At 45.1% G+C, this 24,968-nt stretch overlaps 1 protein-coding gene across 1 annotated transcript in view; it reads right to left on the bottom strand.

Moving 5' to 3' along the window:
* SMARCAL1 (SWI/SNF related, matrix associated, actin dependent regulator of chromatin, subfamily a-like 1) overlaps positions 1-24,968 on the bottom strand; it is a 66,064-nt gene that overhangs the window by 16,567 nt on the left and 24,529 nt on the right. The window contains exons 8-10 of the mRNA XM_006867795.1: positions 20,565-20,630; positions 11,788-11,928; positions 7,319-7,537 (exon numbers count right to left, since the gene is read on the bottom strand). Of these exons, the coding sequence (XP_006867857.1) occupies positions 7,319-7,537; positions 11,788-11,928; positions 20,565-20,630 (426 nt within the window). The remainder of the gene's footprint in view (positions 1-7,318; positions 7,538-11,787; positions 11,929-20,564; positions 20,631-24,968) is intronic.

Genomic DNA, 24,968 nt, shown 5'->3' with positions numbered 1-24,968 from the left:
GTCCACTTTCTACTTGTGGTGTTCTCCACCCCTCTGGCTCTGTGGCAGTAGTCCCACCTACTCGGATTTCTGGGGGATGCGTCTCCATGGCAGTGCCTCTGCATTTCCTTCCTGGCCCATTTCTGATGAGGCTCTGGACATGCACACGATGTTTCCCTGGTGACCAAGGGGCTCACTGACTTCAAGAAGCCCATTCACAAAGCCCTAGGGGTCCCGGCAAGGAGTGCTGGTGGCATAAGGGTCAAGTGCTCAGCTGCTAACCTAAAGGTTGGTGGTTTGAATCCACCCAGCTTGGCTAAGTGCATAAGAAAAAGACTTAGGGATCTGCTTCCCTAAAGATGACAGCCGAGAAAAGCCCACGGGGACAGTTCCATTGTCACAGGAGGTGGCTGAGTTGGAACCGACTCACGAGAACCCAACAGGAGGGAGGTACTATCCTTATCCCCATTTTATAGATGAGCAAACTGAAGCATGAACGTCCGTCCAGGTCACCCCACTCAGAAATGGCAAAACCAGCATTTGTAGCCACAGAGATTCCAGGCTCTGGGCAGGAATCCTGATCGTGAGCTTAAACGACTTCATCTACACTTAGCATAGATGCTGCCCCATGGAATTGCTCAATGAATGTTGCACTTGATAAGTACTTTAACTTTTCAGATGTTTTACAATAGACATCTGCAGCATTTTTAATGTGGGAGAAGTTGTTTTTTAAAGAAAAAAGAAAAAGAAAAGTCCCCCAAAGTCTCACCCTCCAAACTGGGTAGACGAAGCACTAGTCCATTAAAGATCTCTTGTCTTTTGCCAGCCACAGGCCAGGAAACCTTAAATCACCTGTCTTCTTTGTAACCATGTCCTAGGCTTTTATTAAACATGATCTACTGGCGGTTTTAAATTTATTTTTCTATGTTGGCAGTGTGACTGGATTGTCAAACGGCAGACAAGTGAACTGATATTGTCACTGGGTAGTCTGCATAGGCTTGTTCCATTTTTCGGCTCATGGTCTGGCTGATCAAAAAACAGTGTTAGACAAAAGATGATTAGAGTTAGCTGTGCTTAACCTGTGAAGAGTTACCTATGATTTCAGGTGAAAAATGAGAAAAAAGCCTTCATTACATATAATATTTTATCAATTGGCTGCTTCACCTTGGCTTCTGTGATTTGAAGCTGTTTCTTTTTTTTGTCTTCCTCTAGATGGGAAAGTGTGAGGGAACAAAGACAGAATCAATTCTTGACAGGTGAGAGGTACTTTGCTGGAGCTACTACGATGGATGTGCAAAGTTGCAGGAAACTTGGGGCTACAATTCATCTTGCAGGGAGGGGAGCTGGCTTTCTGTAGACTCACAGGGCCTCCTGATACGACCCAAACCATCAACTCACTAGTCTTTCAACTCAGGAGTTTGTAGCTGGCCAAAGTTCCAAAGGGATGTCAATGGTCACTTAGTCCATCTCCCAGATAATACTGGCACCAGCCCCACTTCCTGAATGAAATCATAAAATTAGGGCACGGCTCCTGATCTGATCCATGGCTTAGAAATGCACCAAATGGGTGGTTTTACAGTGACAAAGGTCTGGTGGCCCAAAGCACAAAGCAAACAGATCCATTTTCTACTTGAATTTTCGATTATGAAAATGAATTTTACATTAAAGAACACAAAGGAAATCAAGTTCTCAAGGATTTCTCGTTATCGGAAATTACTCAGTATCTTGCTTCAGCAGCATGCTGAAGGTAATTTCTACCAATTCAATTCTTTCAGGGATAAACTCTTAATTTCCCTAAGGCTCCAAGGAAGCAGATTGTTGTCACGTGGCCTCCAGTCAGTTCTGACTCACTGCAAACCTGTTTGTTTCCAAGGAGCGGCTGGTGAGTTTGAACTGCCAAGTGGACACTGTGGTTAGCAGTCCAGTGCTTATCCTACAGCCACACCAGTTGCAGATGGTTGTTGTTGTGAAGTGCTGTCGAGTCCGTTCCGACCCATAGCGGTCCTGTATAGGGTTTCCAAGGAGTAGCTGGTGAGCTTGACCTGCTGACCTTGCAGTTCAAACGGCTTTGCAGTCTGGCGCATTAACTCAGAGCACCACACCAGGATCCCCAGTTGCAGATTGTTGTTATGTGCCATCGAGTCCACTTGGACCCACAGCGACCCAGTATAGGGTTTCCTAGGAGCAGCTGGTGAGCTTGAACCTCGATCTTGCAATTCAAATGACTTTGCAGTCTGAGGCATTAGCCCACAGTGCCACACCAGTTGCAGATAGCAACTCTCAAATGGTGAAATGCCGAGAGCCCTGGGCTCTTTCTCAGCTGCATTCTTAAGGAATCATACTGCAACACTGGCCAAAACTCTGGGCACCTATGAAACAGAAATGATAATCACACAACACTATCCTTACAGAATCTTCCAGTACAAGCCTATTTTACTTTTGATTGTTTAAACAAGATTGACAATATGCTAAAGAACTTAAGGGCTTTGCAGAATCATGTAAAGTTATAAAACACCCAGAAGTACCTGGGTGGCACAAATAGTTAAGTGCTTGGCCACTAGCCCAAAGGTTGGCAGTTCAAACCCACCCAGAGGCACCTCAGGGAGCAGGTCTAGCAATCTGCTTCCAACAGTTCACAAGCTTGCAAACCCTCTGGCACACTGATCTACTCTGTATGCGTGGACCTACCACGGGTCAGAATCGACTCGACAATTCTGTCAATTAGAAGCACCCAGTATTCCAGGCTATTGAGTCCCTATCATTGTCCCTAAACTCAGAAACGAAACGTGTCAGTTACATCTGTCACCCATCTAAGTGGGAGACGGTGCAAGCTGGTAGGAAGTTTAAATGGTTTCGAACTTGCTGCTCTCAGTACAAGATGCTCATTACTTCTGTTTTTATTTTTTGGCCATTTTGAATAATTCAGTTGCTTCTTGGCCAGAGAGTATGACTTCCCTCCTTACTTCAAATGCCTGTGGAGTGCTTTTTTAGTTGTCTACACCCAAGTGGCAGCATCGATGGACTAAGCGTGGGAACAGTAGTGAGGTTGGCCCAGGATCGAGCAGTGTTTCCGTTCTGCTGTGCATAAGGTTGCTATGGGTCGGTACCGACTCGATGACACCTAACAACAACAACACCACCTGACGTGGAGCTGACGGATAAAGCACTGGACTGCAAGGTCAGTTTGAACCACAAGGTTGGCAGTTCAAACTCACCAGCTGCTCCTTGGAAACAGTATATATTGTCGCTATGAGTTGGAACTGACTCCACAGCACTTAACAACAACAGCAACACGGGCTGTTCTCACGGGAGCTCTCTGGGACGGCCCATGAAATATTGGTACTCAGTTCCATCACACACACACACAAGGAACAGCTTTACTAGCAGAAAACATGGCATTTTATATATAGTCACATCTTTGCATATAAAAATATTATTACAGTTCTGAATTTTTCCATTAGCATTATATTTGCCCTACCAGATCCCTAGGTTTCTTATCTAGTGGATGACACTAGCAGGCAGAAGTTGGTAGTTATACAAGGCTAAAGAAAAAGCTATAAGGAAAAACTTAATTTTTATCTCTGGACATCAGAAATAGACCACCAATGAATTATATAAGGGATAATGTTTTTAAATTACTTCTGGTGTGGTGCTGTACAATCAGTACTGGACTATGGACCACAAGGTCGGCAGTTCAAACCCACTAGCTGCTCCTCGGAAACCCTATAAATGGTTGTTATGAGTTGGAACCAACTTAATGGCACCTAACAACAACAACATTATTAAAACTTGTTGTTGTTGTTAGGTGCCATAGAGTCAGTACTGACTCATAGTGACCTTATGCACAACAGAATAAAACACTGCCCAGTTCTGGACCAACCTCACTATTGTTGCCACGCTTGAGCCCATTGATGCTGCCATTTTGCCAATCCATCTCGCTGGGAGTCTTCCTCTATTTCTTTGACCCTCCACCCTACCAAACATGATATTCTTCTCCAGCGACTGGTCCCTCCTGACAACATGTCCGAAGTATGAGAGACGAAGTTTGGCCATCCTGACCCCCAAGGAGCACTCTGGTTGCACTTCTTCCAACACAGATCTGTTGGTTCTTTTGGCAGCCCATGACACTTTCAATATTCTCAACCAACACCATAACTCAAAAGCATCAATTCTTCTACGGTCTTCCTTATTCACTGTCCAGCTTTCACATGCATATGAATGAGGTTATTGAAAATACCATGGCTTGGGTCAGGCGTACCTTAGACCTCAAGCTGACAGCTTTGCTCTTCAACATTTTAAAAACGTCTTGTGCAGCAGATTTGCCTAATGCAATATGTCGTTTGATTTCTTGACTGCTGCTTCCGTGAGTGTTGATAGTTGATCCAAGATTTCCATTGATAAGAATGTTGTTTATTGGTCCAGTGGTGAGGATTTTTGTTTTCTTTACATTGAGATGCAATCCATACTGAAGGCTGTGCTCTCTGATAGTCAGTAAAAATTTTAAGTCCTCTTCACTTTCGGCAAGGAATGTTGTATCATCTGCATATCGCAGATGAGTCTTCCTCCAATCCTGATGCCATGTTTTTCCTCATAGAACCAGATTCTCAGATTATTTGCTCAGCATACAGGTTGAATAAATATGGTGAAAGAAGACACCCGTCACATACCTTTTTTAATTCTAAACCATTCAGTGTTCCCATGTTCTCTTCGAACAACTGCCTCTTGGTCCAGGTACAGATTCCTCATGAACACAATTAAGTGTTCCAGAATACTCATACTTCGCAATGTTGTCCATAGCTTGTCATGATCTACACAATGGAAAGCCTTTGCATAATCAATAAAGCACAGGTAAGCATCTTTCTGATGTTCTCTGTTTTCAGGCAAGATCCATTGGACATCAGCAATGCAAACTTCTTAGACATAACTAAACTCCTTGTAGGAATGAGTTGCTGGGCCTGGGGGCTCAGAACCATAGTTTCAGGGGTTATTAAGGTCAAATGGCAGCATAGGAGGTCCCCCAGACAATCTTCTATATCCGACTTTGGTAAGTAGCAACTGAGAGTCTTAAAAGTTGATGAGCATTGGTTTAAGGAGCAACTATTGGTCTCTCCCTGTCTGGAAGAAAGACGAGAATGAAAACTGAAGCCACGAGGAGGGAAACGAGCAGAGTAGTGGACCACGCTAACATCAGTCTCCACAAACCTGAGTCCAGAAGAACTGGATGGTGCCCAGATCCACTACCAACTGCTCTGAGAGAGTCACACAGAAACATCCTGGATAGAGTGAGAAAAAAAGTTGGACCAAAACTCAAAATCATAAGACAAGACCAGGCTTACTGTTTGGATAGAACCCATTGGAACCCTAAGACTATGGCCCTTAGGCACCCTGTAGTTCTGCAAATGAACTCACTCCATGGCTCAATTGTCGTCCATATGACAGCTTCATAAGAGGAACAATACCACTAGGGAGGTACACACACCTTAGAATAACCAACCACTTCAGATCAAAGTGCAGCATTACCTCCGAAGTTCAGAAGAGTTAGGAAAGAAGGAGAAATGAAAACAGGAAGCACAGGGAGGAAATGGGTTAGGTGATGTTACATTGTGGAGACTGCAATCAATGAGATGAAACAAAATGTGTATGAATTGTTGAATGGAAAACTGATTTGTGAAAAGATTCACAGTAAAAAGTTTTTTAAGAAAAGAAAGAAAGAAACAGACCACCAAGATTGATTTAACAGTCTGCTCAGGCTTATGGCTCCCCAGAAGTATAGTTGAAGAACTGCTGGTCCAGATGCGCTCTGTGATTGGCACAGATGGTTGAGCGCTCATCTACTAACTCACAGTTTGGTGGGTAGAACCTACCCAGAGGTACCACATAAGAAAGAGCTGGAGATGTGCTTGTGGACGCTCACAGCCTTGCAAACCTTGCAGAAAGTAGACTTACTGTGTCATGTAGCAGGCTGCCATCACTCAGAGCTGACCCGACACATCCATGTTGTTGAACTCTGAAAGCTCCATGGGAAAGAAAGCACAGCCATCTATTTCCTCTGGACCAGCCAGCTTAGTGCATGTAATACGGCATAAACGAGGTCTGCCTCCTGTACCCTGCCTCCTTCCGACAAGTTACCAGCGAGTGTGCTCGTCACGTGAGATGCTACAGTGTCTTCATCCGACTTCATGAGATCTCCGAGAGGCTGAGCCCTGGAGCTGAGTCTCTTTATATCGGGCATCATTAAGTCCTGCTAGTCCTTAATGTCAGTGCCAACACGTCCCAATAACTGCATTTTCTTGGCAATGAACATTGCAAGGTTTTATCCCAAGAGGATGGAAACAGAGCTGGCACAGATTATTTTCCAGCACTCAGCACAGTATGACACTAAAGACAGATATTCAATCAATGTGTTTGAAAAAGATAAAAGCCCCGCAGTGGAAAAAGTCCTAAAATATAAGCATGGTTTTAGGCTCAGCTCTGCTGGTCTGTATCCACGGGACCGAGGGCAAGTCATGGTCTAGTGGCTCTCCTCAGTTCCCTTCTCTGTAAAATGGTGATGCCAGTTTCTGTTCATCTTGTTGTTGTTATGTGCCGTCGAATTGGTTCCGACCCATAGTGACCCTGAACAGGGTTTCCAAGGCTGTAAATGTTGACGGGAGCAATAAGGACTCAAAGGGTTAACAGGGCTGGAAAACTTTTGGGTAAACAAATTACACATGTATACAATATGTCGGCAAGACTAGAGCTAGCCCCCGGGTATGGCTAGAGGAGTAACTAACATATATCAAATACGTACAGGGAAATTTCTAACAACTGTTACTACACGGAGGCAGTCTCAAAATAACACTAAACCTAAGTCCCAACTTTCTTTAGGAATTCAGACTAGACATCACCATCCTCTAGTTCCCATGGGTTTATTTCTATGACCATCTGTCACCAGCGATTTACTTAAGAATAAAACTCCCAAACCAACTGCCATATAGTTGAATCGGACTCATGGCATCCCACAAGTGTATCAGAGTAGAACTGTGCCCCACAGGCTAACCTTCTGAGATGCCTCTGAGTGGACTCGAACCTTCAGCCTTTCGGCTGGCACCTGAGCTCATTAACAATTTGCAATACCCAGGGATGCCACAGAAGTACAGAGTTGCCAATTAATGGAGAGACTTTCTAAAAAGGCCAGGCAGGGTGAGAATAAAGCAGGCCCCTGCTCTTGCCCAGGGAAGTGGGCAGAGATGGTAGGAACGCAAGTCTGAGAACTCTGGGTAACATGCACAGTGCCTCAGAGGGAGGACCGCCTGTGGACATGTTGACCTCCACATCCCCGTCTCCAGCCCAGACTCACGGTTTCATCTTTAGTGGTCATCTCCTTGGCGGCGGCATCCAGGGCGGCTCTGGCCCTGGCACTGATGCGTCCTGGGACAACCACCACCATCTTGCGCTGTTTGGCGGGGAGCTGGGAAAGGACGTCCGATTTGAGGCGCCGCAGCATGACTGCTTCTTCCAGCAGGAGCTTCAGCTCGCTGAGGTTGGAGGAGCCTGAATAGTCCCATCCCCAGGGCAGCTATGCAGAAGGAGACGAGCACGTGAGAGCTCAGACTGCCCACCCCACCCCTGGATCTACTGAAAGAACTTCACAAAGCTTTTATAAGGGTGGACCCAACCTGCCGTCGGGTCCATTCAGACTCACAGCGACCCTACAGGACAGAAGACCACTGCTCCTTAGTAAGGTTTCAGAGGCTGCAAATCTTTACAGGGGCAGACAGCCTCATCGGTTTCCCATGGAGTAAGCTGGTGGATTTGAAACACTGACTCTGCAGTCAGCAGCCCAACCCTAACACACTGCGCCACCAGGGTCTCTTCACAAAGATATACGATGCCCAAAGAAATGAAAACGAGAAACAGGTGAAAATAAAGGGAAAAAAGTGTCAGGAGTGAGGTAAACTAAACCTTGGATCAGGGTGTTCCAGAGTCTGGCACTGAGCTTTCCAGCAGCAAGTGCCAAAAGGGAAACTTAATGAGTCCAGTGATTTGGTGTCCATTACACTCAAACAAACTGACCAAGCCTGAGAAACTTAGCTTGTCAGACTATTCCTATAGCTAAATACAGAAGTAGGGTTTCCCTAGGGTTTGTCCGACTAAGCCTACTGAACAATGCCATGAACCATGCTGTCGGTGACATCTTGATTTGGTGTATTTTACAGGGATTTTCAAAATACTTGCTCCTCAGAGTGGATCGCACCAATACAACCAAGTACAAAGTAATAAAAGTACCAGAAGTGTGGTGGTGGCAGAGGTAGTGGTTTGGGGGTGGGAGGACCCAGAACACAGGTATTGCCTACCTGGTGAATCTGGCTGTGGGGTGGGGGTGGGGTAGCATGTCCAGGCAATGCTTCATGCTTAGTGCCCTCATTGCGCAGCTCTTGCGGCGGTGAGCTCAAAACTCTACTCGCTGTGACACAGCTAGTTTGTAGTTAAAATGGTGTGGCGCTGTAGGATCAGCACTGGACTGGTAACCACAACGTGGGCGGTTCAAACCCACGAGCTGCTCCTTGGAAACCCTATACAGGGTCACTATGAAGCAGAACTGGCTAGACGGCCCTTCACAACATCCTTCCTTAACAGTCTCACTGGAAAAGGAAGGACACACGTGCAGATCAAGGGGCCAGGTGTCTGCTGCCTCTTGACATCCCTCCCAACTCCTGCCTCATCATCCTGGATGGTGAGCTACCCAAGGCAGAGGGTCAGGGGGACTCAGTGTGCTCATTTTTGAGGCCCGGGACCAAAAATTGTGGTGGAGTTGGGTAGGTATCTTTTAAACCTCCGTTGAATTGAGGCTGGTAAGATGGTCACAGGAGGAGAACTGAAATACTCAGGCATCAACTGCAAGTTCTCAGCCAATGCTTTTCAAGAGCTCTGGGGTCACAGATGAGCTCAGCATGGGACGCTGTCTTGGGGGCTCCCCCTGGGGTCTGAGGCTAGCCAGTAAGCAGCAGCTCTGGGCTGCGGGCTACATGGAGTGAAAGCCAGGCAGGGAACACGTGGATCCCATTATTAATTTAGGTATCATGTTCTAACTTCTAACACCACCAGGCCAAGACCCAGCAATCCAAAAGCTTTTCAACTGGACTTGGGCAGAATCACTGCCCAACAAGTATATACTGGAAACAGACCATGTACAAGGCACTGGGCAGGTGGAGGCTTGGACACAAAGATGTCCCTGCCCTGGGTCAGTGGTTACTACTGACACATGGTGACCACTCACAACAGCACAGTGTGTGATCTCCAAGATCTCTAGTGAGCCGTAGAGTGCTCACTGGCTGATTTCTGGAATTAGATTACCTAGTCTTTCTCCTAGTCAGTCTTAGTCTGGGAGCTCTGTTGCAACCTGACCACAGCCACACAAGCCACCTCATGCACAGCCCCCCAATGACAGTGGAGTGGTGGTTGTGCATGAGAGGCATAGAAGATGAGAATTCTAGCACCGAACCAGCAATGCCTCAGGCCCTTAGCTTAGAGACGATCACTTCTATTAACTGCCACACTGTAGGTACATCATTTACTACCTTAGTTTTATTTGGAGGAAGGAAGGGCTGGGAAAGGATCGCTAAGAGCGAATTCAAGGATGTTTCTGGTTTGAGGGTGGCCTGTGATGGGGAACACTGGAAGGAACAGTTTCAAGAATGCTTTCCATCATTCACTAGCTCCATGTTATTCATGGGCCCAGGGAGGTGAGAGAGAGAAGACTGTTTCCAGACAATGAATCATTTGCAAGTGAGACAAAAGTAAAAATTACTTGGGAAGAGCTTTGAGGGACCATGAAAATCAGAAGCCATCGCTCTGATTTGGACTGCTCCAGGGGAGCAGTGAAATTACTGTTTGTTAAAGAAGTGTATGCCTTTCGAGTACGTTCCAAAATGGAGATGTTTCCTGCCTCAAGAACCAGCTAAAAATGGTCTGTAATTCATTTTGCAAAGCCCTACGATTTACAGTGAATAGTACTTCGTTTTAAAGTAAGTGGGTATTTTTTAAGTACTTGAACATTTTTTTCTTTTAAAAAAAGTATTAAGATTGATGATCTGTTCTGTAAACTAAACCTTCATAATAAAAAGTTTAAAAAATTTATCTTCAGTATAAAAAAATATTAAAAAGTAAGGCTGATAATCTTACTTAGACATCATCCTTCATAGATGGCATATGAATAAACTGTTACCATTTTTCCAAATTGTTTGTCAGTATCTTAGAAGTAAATTCAAAAACAAAAACCTAAATGTAAATGTTTAGTAATAAAAGGGGAGTGGCTGATTTTGCAGTCCAGGAGTGGAGATCCCTAGAACCATCAAGGTAGAAAAGCAAAGTGCGAGACCCTGTCCAGGGAGGAAGTGACACTAGGGATGGAGGCAGAGACGATGACGTGCACAGAAGGAGCGACGGGGGACTCTGGACTCAGGGAGGGAGAGGGGCTGTGTGCTGGCGGCCAGGGGGTAGGCGTATAGGGTGTACCCTTTGGCTGTTTCATGATGCATGCAGGGGATTATGATCATTGCAATGAAACAAAACATGATAGGATGAATGTAAAGATAATGTTCACCTATGTAAACTAACACATAATTCACAATAAAAACTTAAAAAAGGAAAAATAACCAAAAAAACCATTGGCTACACAGGATCGTTATCACGTCGATTACAACTTACAGTGAATGTATGTAGTATTTCTGAGACTGTAAACCTTCACAGGAGCAGACAACCTCAACTTTCTCCTGTGGGATTGGCTGATGGGTTTGAATCACTGTTCACGCAGTTAACTTATCCCACCAGGGCTCCTTAGATGCAAATAGGGGCTCTGTAAATTGGTGACTTTGGTTACAAAACAGGAATCCCTAAGATGAGAACTAATAAGGTTTTAAAAAGAGATTCTGTTTTTTACTGATGTTTCTCTCCCTGCCACCTCCTCCTGTGCAAATCACAGTAAATACATGTATGGACTCCTGGAGTGGCACTGTAGGATCAGCTCTATACTGCAAACCCCAAGGGTGACAGTTCAAACCCACCAACTGCTCCTCAGAAACCCTGTCCAAGGTCGCTGTGAGTTGGAACCAACTCGATGGCACGCAACAATAACAAATACCTATGTAACCAAACATGCCATTTTTACACTTTTTACACGTACCCTACACGTTCACCTTGTTCAACCATCACCACAACCATTCCCAATTTTCCCATTACCTTTAACAGCAACTCAATGCCCCCGAAGCAATAAGTCCCCTTTCCCTCCCTCCCGTCTGTGCCTGGTAACCAACAAACTTCTAAGAGATGGAATTCCAAAGGCAGGTTTGCCAGAGGTTCCCACTGCACGGGCACCGTATTCACAAAAATAAGTAAGCTGTAGGCCAAAGGTTTGTGAGCACTAATCAGGCAGGATTCACTAATACAAGTCGCCACTTAGGAGCAAAGTTCAGAGAGAAAAACCCACCCGAGGCAGCTAGAGATGGTACACCTGCCTGTCACCTTAGGGCAGACCAGAGTTTTCCGCTTTACTTCATACTCTTCTCCCGCCTCCCCTGCCTTGCCTCTCAGAGCCCCACACTCCAGCAGTACTCACTGGTCCCTTCCCTGTACACATCAGCCTGGAAACACCACAGATATTAGAGCCAACTCTCAGGTCAGAGTTAGGCCAAGCAGAACTAAAATCCTGGCCCAGCTCCCTGCCAGTCTTCTTCTGTGCACACCACAGCCAAGGAGAAGAAAGAAAAAGTAAGTGCCAAGATCAGGGTGAGGGACGGGTGGGCTATAGAGGGAAGAGAGAATAAATACCCGTTTGGCATCACAGTAGCGAAGTCCGAAGGCATGGAACTGAGGGAAGAAAGTCGGCTTGACCCCGATGATCTGAGTGTAGAGCTCTGCGGGCCGGGACATGGCCGGTGTGCCAGACAGCAGGATGGCCCTCTTGGCAACCTAGAAAACACATGGGAGAGACCATGGGGAGCTCCAACATGTTCCAAAGAGGCTGCAGCCGGATGTTACAAGGAACTGCAAAATCCCCTGGGATCAATCACGAACACCTTTCATTTCCTGGGCACCTGAATGCTAGCAGCGCTCAACATCAATCACTCCAGAACCAGGGTAGATTCCAAGATGCCTAAGACAGGACTCCTTCCCAAACTCTATATTTGCACCCCTGGTCTCAGACACCATGTGTACCAGAGGACCCGGCAGCACTCCCCAGGCGGGGGGGGGGGGGGGGGGGGGGGGGGGGGGGGGGGGAACCACTTACATGTCACCTCTCTTTCTTTAAGTCCTTACTCACTGGCTTCAGGGCACCCAATGCCAACCTCTATCTTCACACCAAAATTTGATTTCTTCTGTCTCTCTCATTTGCAAACTTCTTTCATTGTGGTAAACATAGATGCAACAAAACACCTGGCATTTCAACATTCTCTACACGTACAATTTAATAACACTGTCTTTATCATGTTGCGCAACTACCATTTTATTTCCAAATTTCCCCGTCACCCTGAGCAGCAGCTTAGCATCTCCCAAGTGAGTTCCCCTTTCCCTCACCTTCCTGTCTGTCCCCAGAAGTCACCCATACAGCGGTAGGTCTGAGACATTTGGCTATACTAGCTATTTCAGATGTGGAATCACACACTATTCATCCTACTGACTTCCAAACGTCTTGTAATCAGGTTGGGTACACCTCAGTTCTGTAGTCTAGTGCCTGGCTGAAGTAAGTACTCAGTACATGTTCACTATAGGCTGACAATTTTCAGAAGGAAGTTAATTAATGTTCCAGGGAACAGGGAGTGCATTCAAAGAACCCAGCATCGGAAAAGCAAGTGGGAATGGGGTGGGGTTCTTTCAGGTCGGATTCCAGGTAATAACTCTGCAGACCTGGACTCGCTTGCTAGGTGGAACTGTCTGGGACTGCCTATGTATAAACCTCTATTTTATTTTCTTTAGAAAGAAGAAAAAGGCCTGCATTAACTTAATTTCATAGTGTTTCCGGACTAGAGATCCCTGGTTCGTCATGCAGTTACTAAGGACTGAAGAAGTCGGGCCCACGTTCACTTTCCCTAAACTCAGCCTAGTCTACAGCAGCCTGTCAGAGGTGGACAGGAGGAAAAGCAGCAGCAGGTAGGTCCAGGCTCTTCACTATCCTGACACTCAGCAGAGTCAAGGATAGCAGACCCCTTATCCCACCTGTAAGTAAGATGGGAAAGAGGGTAGAAATGACAACAAAAAACAAAAATAAGACAGAGACGGCCATTCTCGCTGCATGGGAACATGTTGCTGTTAGTGCCATCGAGTCGGTTCCAACTCAGACGGACCCTGCATAGCATTTCCTAGGAGCAGCTGGTGAGTTTGAACTGCCAAAGTTGTGGTTTGCAGTCCAGTGCTGATCCTACAACGCCACGCCAGAAGTCCCACTAGAACATATACTTGAAAAAAAGACTGGAGGTACAATTCATTTCCATTCCGGGAAGGGACTCTACACCTCATGCTCAGCTGTCTAGAAACAGCCTGTTAACCACTGTAACCTTGAGTTAATAACAGCGACATAAGGCAACTGTGTGCAGTAAATCACCTGTGGGGGCAAGAGGGGGGAACAATGAAGAATTCAGTTTTCCAACAGACCAGCTACCTCGTAAAAATAAATAAATAAAGGTGCTCCAGAGGCCCGGAAAAATGATCAACACACTCAATATGCAATTCTCAAGATGCACTTTTGCCCTCTCAGCACCCGCCACTACCCAATTCCATTATGACAGGAGAGCTAGAGATCTCTCCCGCTATAATTTTCCACAGTTCAATTACCCAGGCCTTCTAATTTCCTGCCTGGTTTCCTGCAGACTCATTAAAATAACAATGAGCTTCTTGAATGACGTCTGTAGCATGGCTTGCCATGGCTCAAAACCATTTCAATAAAGTGAAGAAAACTAAAGAAAAAGGAAGTTTTATCGATAGAAAAAATCTGCCCATCATCCCAAACCAATCCTGGGCACCAGTATTCTTGCCTGGGAATCAAGCTCCCGGGATTAGGTGACGGAGGTGACCTGCAGGCTTCTCCAGCAGGTCCTTGGTTGTAGGACATAGCCAACATTGGGCCAGCTCTCCTGTCATCTCCGGATTGAACAGTGACAGGATCACTGCAAGCAAACATTTGTGGGTGTTAAAAAGTCTGGGTGGCGTTACGGGAAGAAGCCAACTTTGAAAAATGTTATCAACTGTTAGGAGTGAGGTGGCCTGTTCTCCGCTTAGCCCAAAGTTATCTGTGTTGCAATCACTGTCATCTATTTTAACCCATGTTAATGGCACATAACCAACCAACCAACCAATGGAGTGCTGGGGTGGCGCTGTGGGCTGATGCGTTAAGACTGCAAAGCCGTTTGAACTGCAAGGTTGGCGGTTCAAGCTCACCAGCTGCTCTTCGGAAACCCTACACAGGGTCGCTATGGGTTGGAATCGACTCAACGGCACTTAACAACAACAACAATGGAATGCTGGGGTGGCGCTATGGGCTGAAGCGTCAGACTGCAAAGTCATGTGAACTGAAAGGCCGGTGGTTCAAGCTCACCAACTGCTCCTTGGAAACCCTATACAGGGTCGCTATAGGTTGGAATCGACTTGACGGCACTTAACAACAGCAAGGCAGCTGCACACGATGTGTGCGATTTGTAAGTCATGTGCAACCATTGTTGTTAAGTGCTGTCAGTTCCAACTCAGAGGAGCAGCTGGTGGGTTTGAACCTTTAACCTTGCAGTTCAAACCGACATTGCAGTCGAGTCCTTATCCTACAGCGCTATACCAGGACTCCAGATAAATGTTGCTATTGTCAGGTGGTGCCATTGCCTCAGTACCAGCTCACAGTGTCCCTATGCACAACAGAACAAAACACTGCCTAGTCCTGGGCCAAACTCACAATTGGTGCTATGCTTGAACCCACTGCTGCTGTCACGATGCCAATCCATCTCATTGGGGGTCTTTCTCTTTTTTCCAACCATTCACTGTATCAAACATGATACCTTTCTCCAGGGACTGGACCCTCCTGATGATACGTCCGAAGATTGAGAGACGAAGTCTGGCCATCCTGGTTTCCAAGGAGCATTGTGGCTGCACTTCTTCCCACAGCAATTCGTTCTTTTGGCACTCTATGGTACCTTCAATATTCTCCTCCAACACCATATCTCAAATGTATCAATTCTTCTACGATCTTCCTTATTCACTGTCTAACATTCACATGCATATGAGGTTATTGAAAATACCATGGCTTGGGTCAGGCGCACCTTAGTCCTCAAGCTGACATCTTTGTTCGTCAACACTTTAAAGAGGTCATGTGCAGCAGATTTGCCTAATGCAATAAGTCATTTGATTTCTTGACTGCTGCTTCTATGAGTGTTGATGGCTGATCCCAGCAAAATAGTCCTTGGCAACTTCAATCTTTTCACCACTTATATGGATGTTGCTTATTGATCCGGTGATATTTTTGTTTTCTTTACAATGAGGTGCAACCCATTATCGAAGGCTGTGGTGTTTGATCTTCACCAGTATTTTAAGTTCTCTTCACTTTCACCAAGCATGGTTGTATCATCTGCATATCAGGTTGTTAATGAGTCTTCCTCCATCTTGATGCCACATTTTTCTTCATATAACCCAGCTTCTCAGGTTATTTGCTCAGCATACAGATTGAGTAAGTATGGTGAAAGAATACAACCTTGGTGCATACCTGTCCTCATTTTAATCCATTTGGTATTTCCGTGTTCTGTTTTAACAACTGCCTCTTGGTCTATGTACAGGTCCCTCACAAGCACAACTAAGTAAGTGTTCTGGAATACTCAGTTCTCTTGTCCATAGCTTGTCAAGAGCCACACAATCAAAATCCTTTGCATAGTCAATAAAGCACAGGTAAATATCTTGCTGGTATTCTCTACTATTACTGTTGGTGCCATGGCTCTTGAATGGAAGCAGAGAGGAAAGGTGTGCACCAGGGTTGTATTCTTTCACCATACTTATTCTTTCACCACACTTATTCAATCTGTATGCTGAGCAAATCATCTGGAAGTTCTTTGCCAATGTCTGGTTGCAGCCATTGTTATATTACCTTTAGCAAAATTTTACCTACATGCAATATTAATAATATTGCCCAATGATTTCCGCATTCCACTGGGTCACCTCTCTTTGGGATGGGCACAAATATGGATATCTTCCAGTCAGTTGACCAGGTAAATAGTCTTCAAAATTTCTTGGCATAGATGAGTGAGTGATGCAAGTTTGTTGAAAGATTTCAATTTATATTCCACCAATTACTGGAGCCTTGTTCTTTGACAGTACCTTCAATGCGCCTTAAACTTCTTCCTTCAGGATCACTGGTTCTTGTTCACATGCTACCTCTTGAAATGGTTGGAAGGCAACCATTTCTTTTTGGTGCAATTACTCTGCGTTTTCCTTCCATCTTCTTTTGATGCTTTCTGCATCATTTAATATTTTGCCCATAGAATCCTTCAATATTAGAAGTCGAGGTTTGAAGTTCTTCAGTTCCTTCAGCCTGAGGAATGCTGAGTGTTCTTCCTTCTGGCTTTCTAACTCCAGGTCTTTGTACATTTCATTATAAGACTTTACTTTGTCTTCTTGAGCTGCCCTTTGAGAAATTTTCTATTTAGCTCTTGTACCTCCTCCTTTCTTCCATTTGCATATGATAAATGCAAACGACAACGTAAATCAGCTCTAAGAGAACCATTAACTCACCTGGCTAAGGAAAGTATGCTACACAGAGACACATTCAGCTTCATTTTATTAGCAGTACTGCTACTTAGGTTTTCTTTAACTGAGTCTGGATTTTCACTGAATTGGTAGTTAAAATGTATTAATCCCCTATGATGAGATCTAATAAACTGTAGTCACCATCCCATGACGGGATCTGATGTCATCAGCTCTGATCTGATGTAATGATCCTATGTGTTGTAATTCCTCACTTCTATGATGTTACTGAGGCTGAATACAATCTACAGCCGGTGTCAGGGACCGTCAGGTCAGCCTGTGAGTTGTGCAGAGTTGTTATGTGCGGTCAAGTTAGCTCTGACCCATACCGACCCTGTATAGGGTTTCCAAGGAGCGACTGGTGAGCTTGAACCACTGACCTTGTAGTTAAAACGGTTTTGCAGCCTGGCACATTAACCCACAGGGCCACACCAGGACTCCATGGGCTGTATGTTGTTGTTGTTGTTAAGTGCCGTCAAGTCGATTCTGACCCATAGCAACCCTGTATAGGGTTTCCAAGGAGCAGCTGGTAAGCTTGAACCGCTGACCTTGCAGTTCAAACAGCTTTGCAGTCTGGTGCATTAACCCACAGTGCCATACCAGGGCTCCCTGTGGGCTGTACAGGGCCTGTGAAATCACTTGGTCTGGCCCTGCCCAGGCAGTTTCAGCCATCACGTTGTTATTAAGTAACATGGAGTCAGTTCTGACTCATAGCAATCCTGTGAGTGAGTTAAATGCCTGACCAAATGTAGCAGTCTAATTTTTAAGTTGATAATTTTGCATGGCCCATGACCGATGGTATAAATTTTGGCAGAACTATTGTTCCCCACCCCTGATCTTGAGGATTAGGTTGTATCCTGAGTCATTCTCTTTGAGATATAAAAGGTGGAACAGGCAAGCAGAGCTCCGAGGGACCTACCACCACCAAGAAGGAAGAACAGGGAGTGCAGTGGACCCTTTGGACCTGCGGTCCCTGAACTGTGAAGCTCCCACATCCAGGAAAAGACTGATGCCAAGCTGCAGAGGCAGCTCCTAGGAACACTGGGCCTACGGATGCTGAGAAGAGACAAGGGCCTTTCTCCAGAGCCGACGATGAGAGAATGCCTTCCCCTAGGGCTGGCACTCTGAGTTTGGACCGTCTAGCCTCCTAAACCATGAGTCCTGGGCTGGTGCTGTATAAGCACCGGACTGCTAACAATACCAGTCTCTCCACAGAAACCCTACACAGGGATGCGAGAAGTCAGAACGACACTTCACAGTAAACCGTGAGAGAACAAACTTGGTTTGTTAAAGCCATCACTTGTGCTACTTCTGTTACAGCCGCACCAGAGGACTCACACAGGTACCTGGAGCGATGGGACTCAGCCAGGAGATGAAGAGAGGAGTTTGTCCCCAGGGGACATTTGACAGCGTCTGGAGTCATATTGGATGTCGCAATTTGGGGAAGTGGTGCTATTGACATCTAGTGGGTAGAGGTTAGGGATGCTGCTAACTATTGGACAATGATGGGATAGCTAACCCCCAACAAAGAGTAAGCCAGCCTAAGATGTTCATGGTGCCAAGGTTGACAAACTCTGATCTCGAAGAAGATAAAGCAGGGAAAGATGAAGGGTTTGGTTAACTCCTGCGAACACTCTAGTGTTACGTGAAATCAATGCTACAGAAGACACTGGTTTCAAGGTGCCCTCATAAGTGGCAGGTGATACTCACAGGTCCTATTTTAAACTCTGAATTCATCAAAGTTATGTGGCAAATGCAGAGCGATGTATATTAATTAGCAGTTAAAAGATTTGTTTTAAATCTGTCACTCTGAAACACAGTCAAGATATTAAAGATGAAAATGCTGCTTTAAAGGTTTGGTTCAAAGCACATATTTCAGAAACCAATATCTAGCTCAGCCTGCATAACCAGACGGCAATATTAACAAGGCGGTTGCTAGGAAGCTTTCATATTATAACTTTAATGATATAATCTATCTATTGTGCAATTTCTTTTGTCTAAACAATCAGGGGTAGATTTAATTTTAGTTATGGCTCCAATATTAGAACCACAGTGCACACCGAGATCTATTAACTTTTTTTCTAAGGAAAACATATTATGCTTTCAAAAGGCAGGGTCACTTCCCTGGAGAAAACGCTCTGTTAAATGTGCCCATAAATAGCTATCGATATATAAATATTTATGGGCAATAAGATTATGGTGTTTTTTTTTTTAACATAAAGAGACTGTAATTTTAAGTTTAGAGCGCATGGCATAATCTTGTCTTCGAAGATGTATCATATTATTTGTTACTTCTAAAAGGCAAAAACAATAAAAAACAAACTTTAAAAAACAAGCAGACATTTGTGCATGTGTTATGTGTTTGGGGTGTGTATGCGGCAGGGGTGGGGAACGAAGATTGAAAAGATTAATTTTCAAATGCTGAACTTCATCAACATTACGCATATATGTGTGTCCCAAAGTTTATTTCAGGTAAAACTTGAGTCTTCTTTTAAGCAATAAAAACTGCAGCTTAAAATTGTTGGTGCAACACCATGGCTGCTTCAACAGAAGACAAGACACACACACACACACACACACACACACACACACACACACAAATGCAAGTGGGTTCCTCCCAAGTAAAAGCGTTAGAACTTGTCATGAAAGAAGAGTCTACTTTTCTAACTGTACCCATTGCCCCCGCCCCATCTTAGGACTATGATCACTTCAGAAGGATGAAAAAAAAAAAATAGGGGACCTCCTACTGGTCAGGGCCCAGGGCCCATACTGCATGTTGAGATACCTCAGAGTAAGGCAGGAACCTACACTGCACATCCTTTCAGAAGCTGGGACTCCTAACAGCCAAACACACAGGCAAAAGCTCAGCCCTAAAGGAAGGTAGATGCTGGCCTTCCTGCAAAGACAGGCTTAGGTTGGCTAGAGAGAAGGCACTGACTTCTGAGGTACAGCTTGGCTTGGCAATGCTTCCTGCTGACACCGATCCACTCCAGCCCAATTGTGAGTTTGCACATCTTGCTCATGTCCTAGGACTATGGTTCCCAGCACTGGGACAGCTGTGCCACTGTAAGTGACTTTGAGAACAAGCAGCCTCCCCTGAGCTGCTTAGAGGATGAGCAGCTAGATCACTCTCCCTCCTCTCCCTCAGCCAGGCAAGAGACCAGCGGAGGAGTCTGGACTCCAGCCCTGACCTAGTGGGTGGCTTTCAAGAGTCCATAGAATTCTCCATCTCAGAGGAATAGATAAGGCAGCACCAAGTTCTTGCTCCTTTGCAGGATTTGAGGAAAGAAACAAACCAGAACCCAAAGCTGTAAGTTGTTGTTGTTGTTGTTAGTGCCGTTGAGTCAGTTCTGACCCATAGCGACCCTGTATTGGGTTTCTGAGGAGCAGCTGGTGAGCTGAACCACCGACCTTGCAGTTCAAGCAGCTTTGCAGTCTGACGCATTAAGCCACAGCGCCACACCAGGACTCCAAAAGCTGTAAGTCGAGGTGCCTTAAGTTCATGCAAGGTGTCCTCGGGAAGTGCAAAGGATGAAACTGCCTGACTACTAACTGAAAGGTTTGCGGTTTGAATCCAAGCAGCAGTTTCTCAGAAGAAACTGCTGAGGATCTATTTCTGAAAGATCTCAGCTACTGGAAAACCTGCGGAGTATCGTTCTGTCTGACACACAGGCGGCAGCCATGAGTTAGAATAAACTCTAGGACAACTGGTTCATGGCTAATATCCACAGCACACAGCCCAAAATTTGCAGCCCCCACTCAATTTAGACCCCTTGCCAACTCCGGACTACATGCTGAGTGGGCTCAGGCTCCAGGTTTGCACTCAGAACACTTACCTTTAGGATGGGCATAGCTGCGCGACAGCGGGCAGTCTTAATGTTTTTGAGGAAATGTGATTCATCCTGAAAAGAAACAGTATAGAGGTGAGCAAGGCCAAATCCCAAGTGGACCGAGAGAGAGCCTGAGGCAGCTCAGCCCTGGCCTGGTGTCTTCATGGTGGATGCCTCCATCAGCATTTCTCACCCCTGTAGACAGAGCCGTGGCTGAGGAGGACCAAGGTCCCTTGACTCCACTCTGGACAAGGTGTTCATATCTCTGAGGACAACTGTCCACCTAAAAAAGCAGGGCTAGAAAATCTGCTGCCCCGCCCACTCGGAGGCTACAGGGATGAATAAACCCAGCAGGAAGGCTGCTGCTTCCTAAGGCACCTGTCATCTGTGTGGCACCTACAGTGCAGAACTCCACCATGTGCTCTGTACTGCCCTCAGAGGTCAGACACACCCAGCTTCTCAGACGGCACTGTAGGTGCTGTCACTGAGGTATGAACAGATCCAGGAGGGAACAGGGAGCAAGGAAGATCCCTGACCTCCGGGGCTGACAATGAAATGGAGGTAGATTATTTATAAGGGCACCTTCTGTGTATAGGCAAATACAAAATTCATGATATGAGCGGGTTTCAAAAAGTTCATGGAAAAATGCCACTATCTTTGAATTCCAATTTTCCACGAATATTTTTGAAGCCCCTGGTACTTTCTAAAACAACACAAGTAGCAGATATGTTGTTCATATGCAGGGGGAGAATTCCTAGCTTGGTACCTATTCAAATGACTTACGGTGTGACTACAAGCAACTCCTTGACCTCTCCAAGGTGCTAGTTTCTCCATCAGTAAAATGAGTACAAAGCCAGTGCCTAACACAGCACAATGTTGTAAGTCTTAAATGTGCTTAGAACAGTCTTGCCACTTAGTAAGTGCTCAGTGATATCAGCCACCCTTAAGGCTGGGCTACACTGGTCATTGAGGATGAAATGGAAGAAACCTCCTTGTCCCATATCAGCTACAATGAACCAAAACAGACCTCAGAAGCAGGAGGGGAGGGAGTGCCAGATGAACCCCCAGATGTCAGAATGGAACTGATTCCCACAAACCTGGGAGTGACCTCAGAGTCATCACTTACTTCACTCTTTCCTGACATTTCTTTGAAGCCCAAAGAGGCCACATTACTTGCTGAAAACCATTGGTTTTAGGAAAACACGAACTCTGAAGGCAGATGTAGCCCAACTTTAACTCATGGCTCCCCAACTGGCATCCTGTCTATGGGCAACTATCTTAACCTTTCTCATTTTCAGTTTCAGAAATGGGGGAATGACAGTTTCTTGTAAAGGCAAATGAGAAGATTAGCAATTATGAGATGAATCAAATATTATCTACACTCTGGTTAAATGAAAATGCCCATCCACATCCTTGGCTGCGTGAAATGATTCTGTCAGAGGACTGGCAAATCATTTATAAATCAGCCACGGCTCTGCCTATGCAATAAGAAGCGTTTGGACATCTGCAAATAAAATGTGGACTGATACTCGAAGGGATGTAAAAGTTTCTTTGAAAAAATCATTACTGTTGAGAAGCTAAGGATTCATCACTACAAGCCTGAGAGTCAATGGCAGAGTACGGAATGGAAATAACTTCAATCGCCGACCAAGACAAACTTCAAAAGTCAACCATCGACTAGAAAATTGATGTTTAGTTTTCTGGGATTCTCAAGAGCCAGTATGGGAACACTATCAGGAAAAAGGTTCAACAATCAACAGTGCTCATTACAGTGAGATGCTCGCTGAAGAGCTGAAGCCTAAACTTCAGATTAAACACAGAGGACTGCTATCTGAGGGCGCTGTGATCTTGCATGACAATAAACATCTGCACACCTCTGCCCACACTATTGACATTCTGCAAAAACTTCCTTTCAAGGTGATAAAGCATCCCTCCTGTAGTCCTGATCTTGCTCTATGGGGCTTCATGTGTTTGGTCCCCTGAAAGCAGCCCTTCGAGGACCAAGATTCACCTCTGAGGAAGAAGTGAAGACAGTGGTACACTCGTGGCTCTCAGTTCAGCCTAAAACATTTTTAAATAAGGGAATACAAAAGCTTATTGACAGATGGATAAAGTGTTTTGAAAAGCAAGATTATGTCAAAAAATGATGTACTTGTTTTTTCTAAAAATTGATTAAAATAAATTCTACATCTAGAGCGTAGATAATTTGTGATTCACCCTTGTATATGAGGGAGCGTCAAAAAGTCGTGAGAAAACTCCCGTATCTTTTCATTCCATTTGTCTATGAACTTTCTGAAGCTGCCTTGTATGTAAAGCACCTGAAAATGGAGAGGGATCATTCTTCCTCCCCGTCCCAGAACCATCTCCATCCTGCTGGAAAATTCTTTGAATGTTTGCATTTCACATTCAGGCTAATTTTCTTTCAAAGCTATACATGAATTTGTGCCAAATCAGAAACTTTATACTTGAATGCGAATACTGTGTGAGTTCTAACATTTTTTTGGCCCATTTATATGAATGTAAAAAAAAAGCCTAACGTGCTTATGAAAATACCTCATGGAGTAAGGACGTACTTGGCAAACAAATGCAGAGAGTCCCCGTTATTTGTGTAAAAACAAGATTATTTGTTGTTGTTAAGGCTTTGGACTCAGTCTCGATTCATGAGGTAAAGGGTTTCCGAGGAGCAGCTGGTAGAGCCAATGTTGCAGTTAGCAGTCTAGTGCTTATCCTTCAACACCACACCAGGACTCCCTCAAAAGTTCTGTAGATTTGAAAAAATATTGATTCCCTGAGGTAGCAACTGTTCTGTGTCTTCTTCCCTTCTCTGAGCCCTCACTTTGGTCACACGGCCAAGTACTCGGGGTATACCTAATGATCTGTATGTCTCTCTTCCTAGCAGACTGTGAACCCATGGAGGATGGATGGCCCTGACTCAACCCTGTAGCCCCCTGTAGAGCTCAGTGGTGGGCATGGGTCTGCTGCTCTACTTGGCAGATGAAAGAAGGTGTGGACAGGCCTCCCCTCAAGTCAGTCAGAGACGGGGCCACCTGGCCCAGCACCTCTAATCTTCTCCTGTTGACTTGCATGATGGAGAGACTCTGTTTTCCTGAGTCTCCTAACAACCTCTCTCCTAGATAAGATCCATAGTCCAATTCTGAGCATCCACATTTGGGAAGTCATTGTCAATAGAGAATGTTAACTGCAAGAGAAGGAAAATACCATGGGCTTTTAAAATTCACAATTGTGAAAAAGAAGAGCAAGATGTCTCCTATCTTCTGGAGGGGCTGGGTTTCCTTGGTTTGTTGAGAGGACAAATGAGCATCGACTTCCAGCAGAAATCAGTCACATGCTTTGCCACTGGATGTTTGTTAGGGACTAGCTGGATCGCTGGTAGCAACTGTTCACTTTGCATAGACATTTACATGGGAGCCACAGCAGTATATTCAGCACTGGCAGGTTTGACTGGGCACCAACCTTGCTAGACTCTTCTGATGAAGAGCATGAGGAGTTAATAAGGTCTGCAATCAAAAGGCATGCTAACAAGTCTGGGGCTAGAACTTCAACAAAGGTGTCTTTAAAATAAAAAGTTAAAAATACTTTATTTGTGTGTGTTAGGGAGAAGTCTTCATTTTGCCAAAATTTACTAACCGTGTGAACTGGGTACCTGAGGCATTCTGAAAAGATGCTCTCTAGGTGTAATTGTCGGAGCTCCAAGCCCTCTGCAGACAGGCTGCTCTCCATCCCTGATCCCACTCTGGGAAGAGATGGGTTAGGATCTCCCAGTACAGACTTATTAAATTGCATTTCAAAACAAGCTCCCCAGGAGATTCTAATATACATAGTCAGGGTTGAGAATTACTATTTGAGAGGAATGAAATGTCAGTACAAAATATAGACAATGACTTCTATTCTCCTAAAAAAAAACGAGTGGCCAAAAAGAGGTTCCAGTGAGTTCCAGTTTACTAAGGACAACTCATACTGCTCTTTAACGTTATGTAAATTTGTCCTCACTTTGAAACAGGGCTTCAAACAGATTTATTCTGGTTCTACCTGCTGCTGAGAATTTGCCTATCCACCTCAGGTAGGCAGAATTAGAATATACATGACTCACTTGGGGATCTGGTCAAAGTGTCGATTCTAATTCAGAATATCTTGGGTGGAAATAAGGAGACCTGGTGGCACTGTGGGTTAGGCATAGGATTTAAACTAGCCACTGTAAGGCTAAACCCACTAGCCATCCCAAGGCTAAACCCACTAGCCACCCTAAGGCTAAATCCACTAGCCACCCAAGGCTAAATCCACTAGCCACCAAGAGTAAATCCACTAGCCACCTAAAGCTAAATCCACTAGCCACCTAAAGCTAAATCCACTAGCCACCTAAAGCTAAATCCACTAGCCACCTAAAGCTAA

Source organism: Chrysochloris asiatica, unplaced genomic scaffold, assembly GCF_000296735.1.
Source record: "Chrysochloris asiatica unplaced genomic scaffold, ChrAsi1.0 scaffold00110, whole genome shotgun sequence".
NCBI classification, from domain to species: domain Eukaryota; kingdom Metazoa; phylum Chordata; class Mammalia; order Afrosoricida; family Chrysochloridae; genus Chrysochloris; species Chrysochloris asiatica.
The sequence above is the reverse complement of the archived record's forward strand: the minus strand, read 5'-3'. Positions and strand labels throughout refer to the sequence as shown.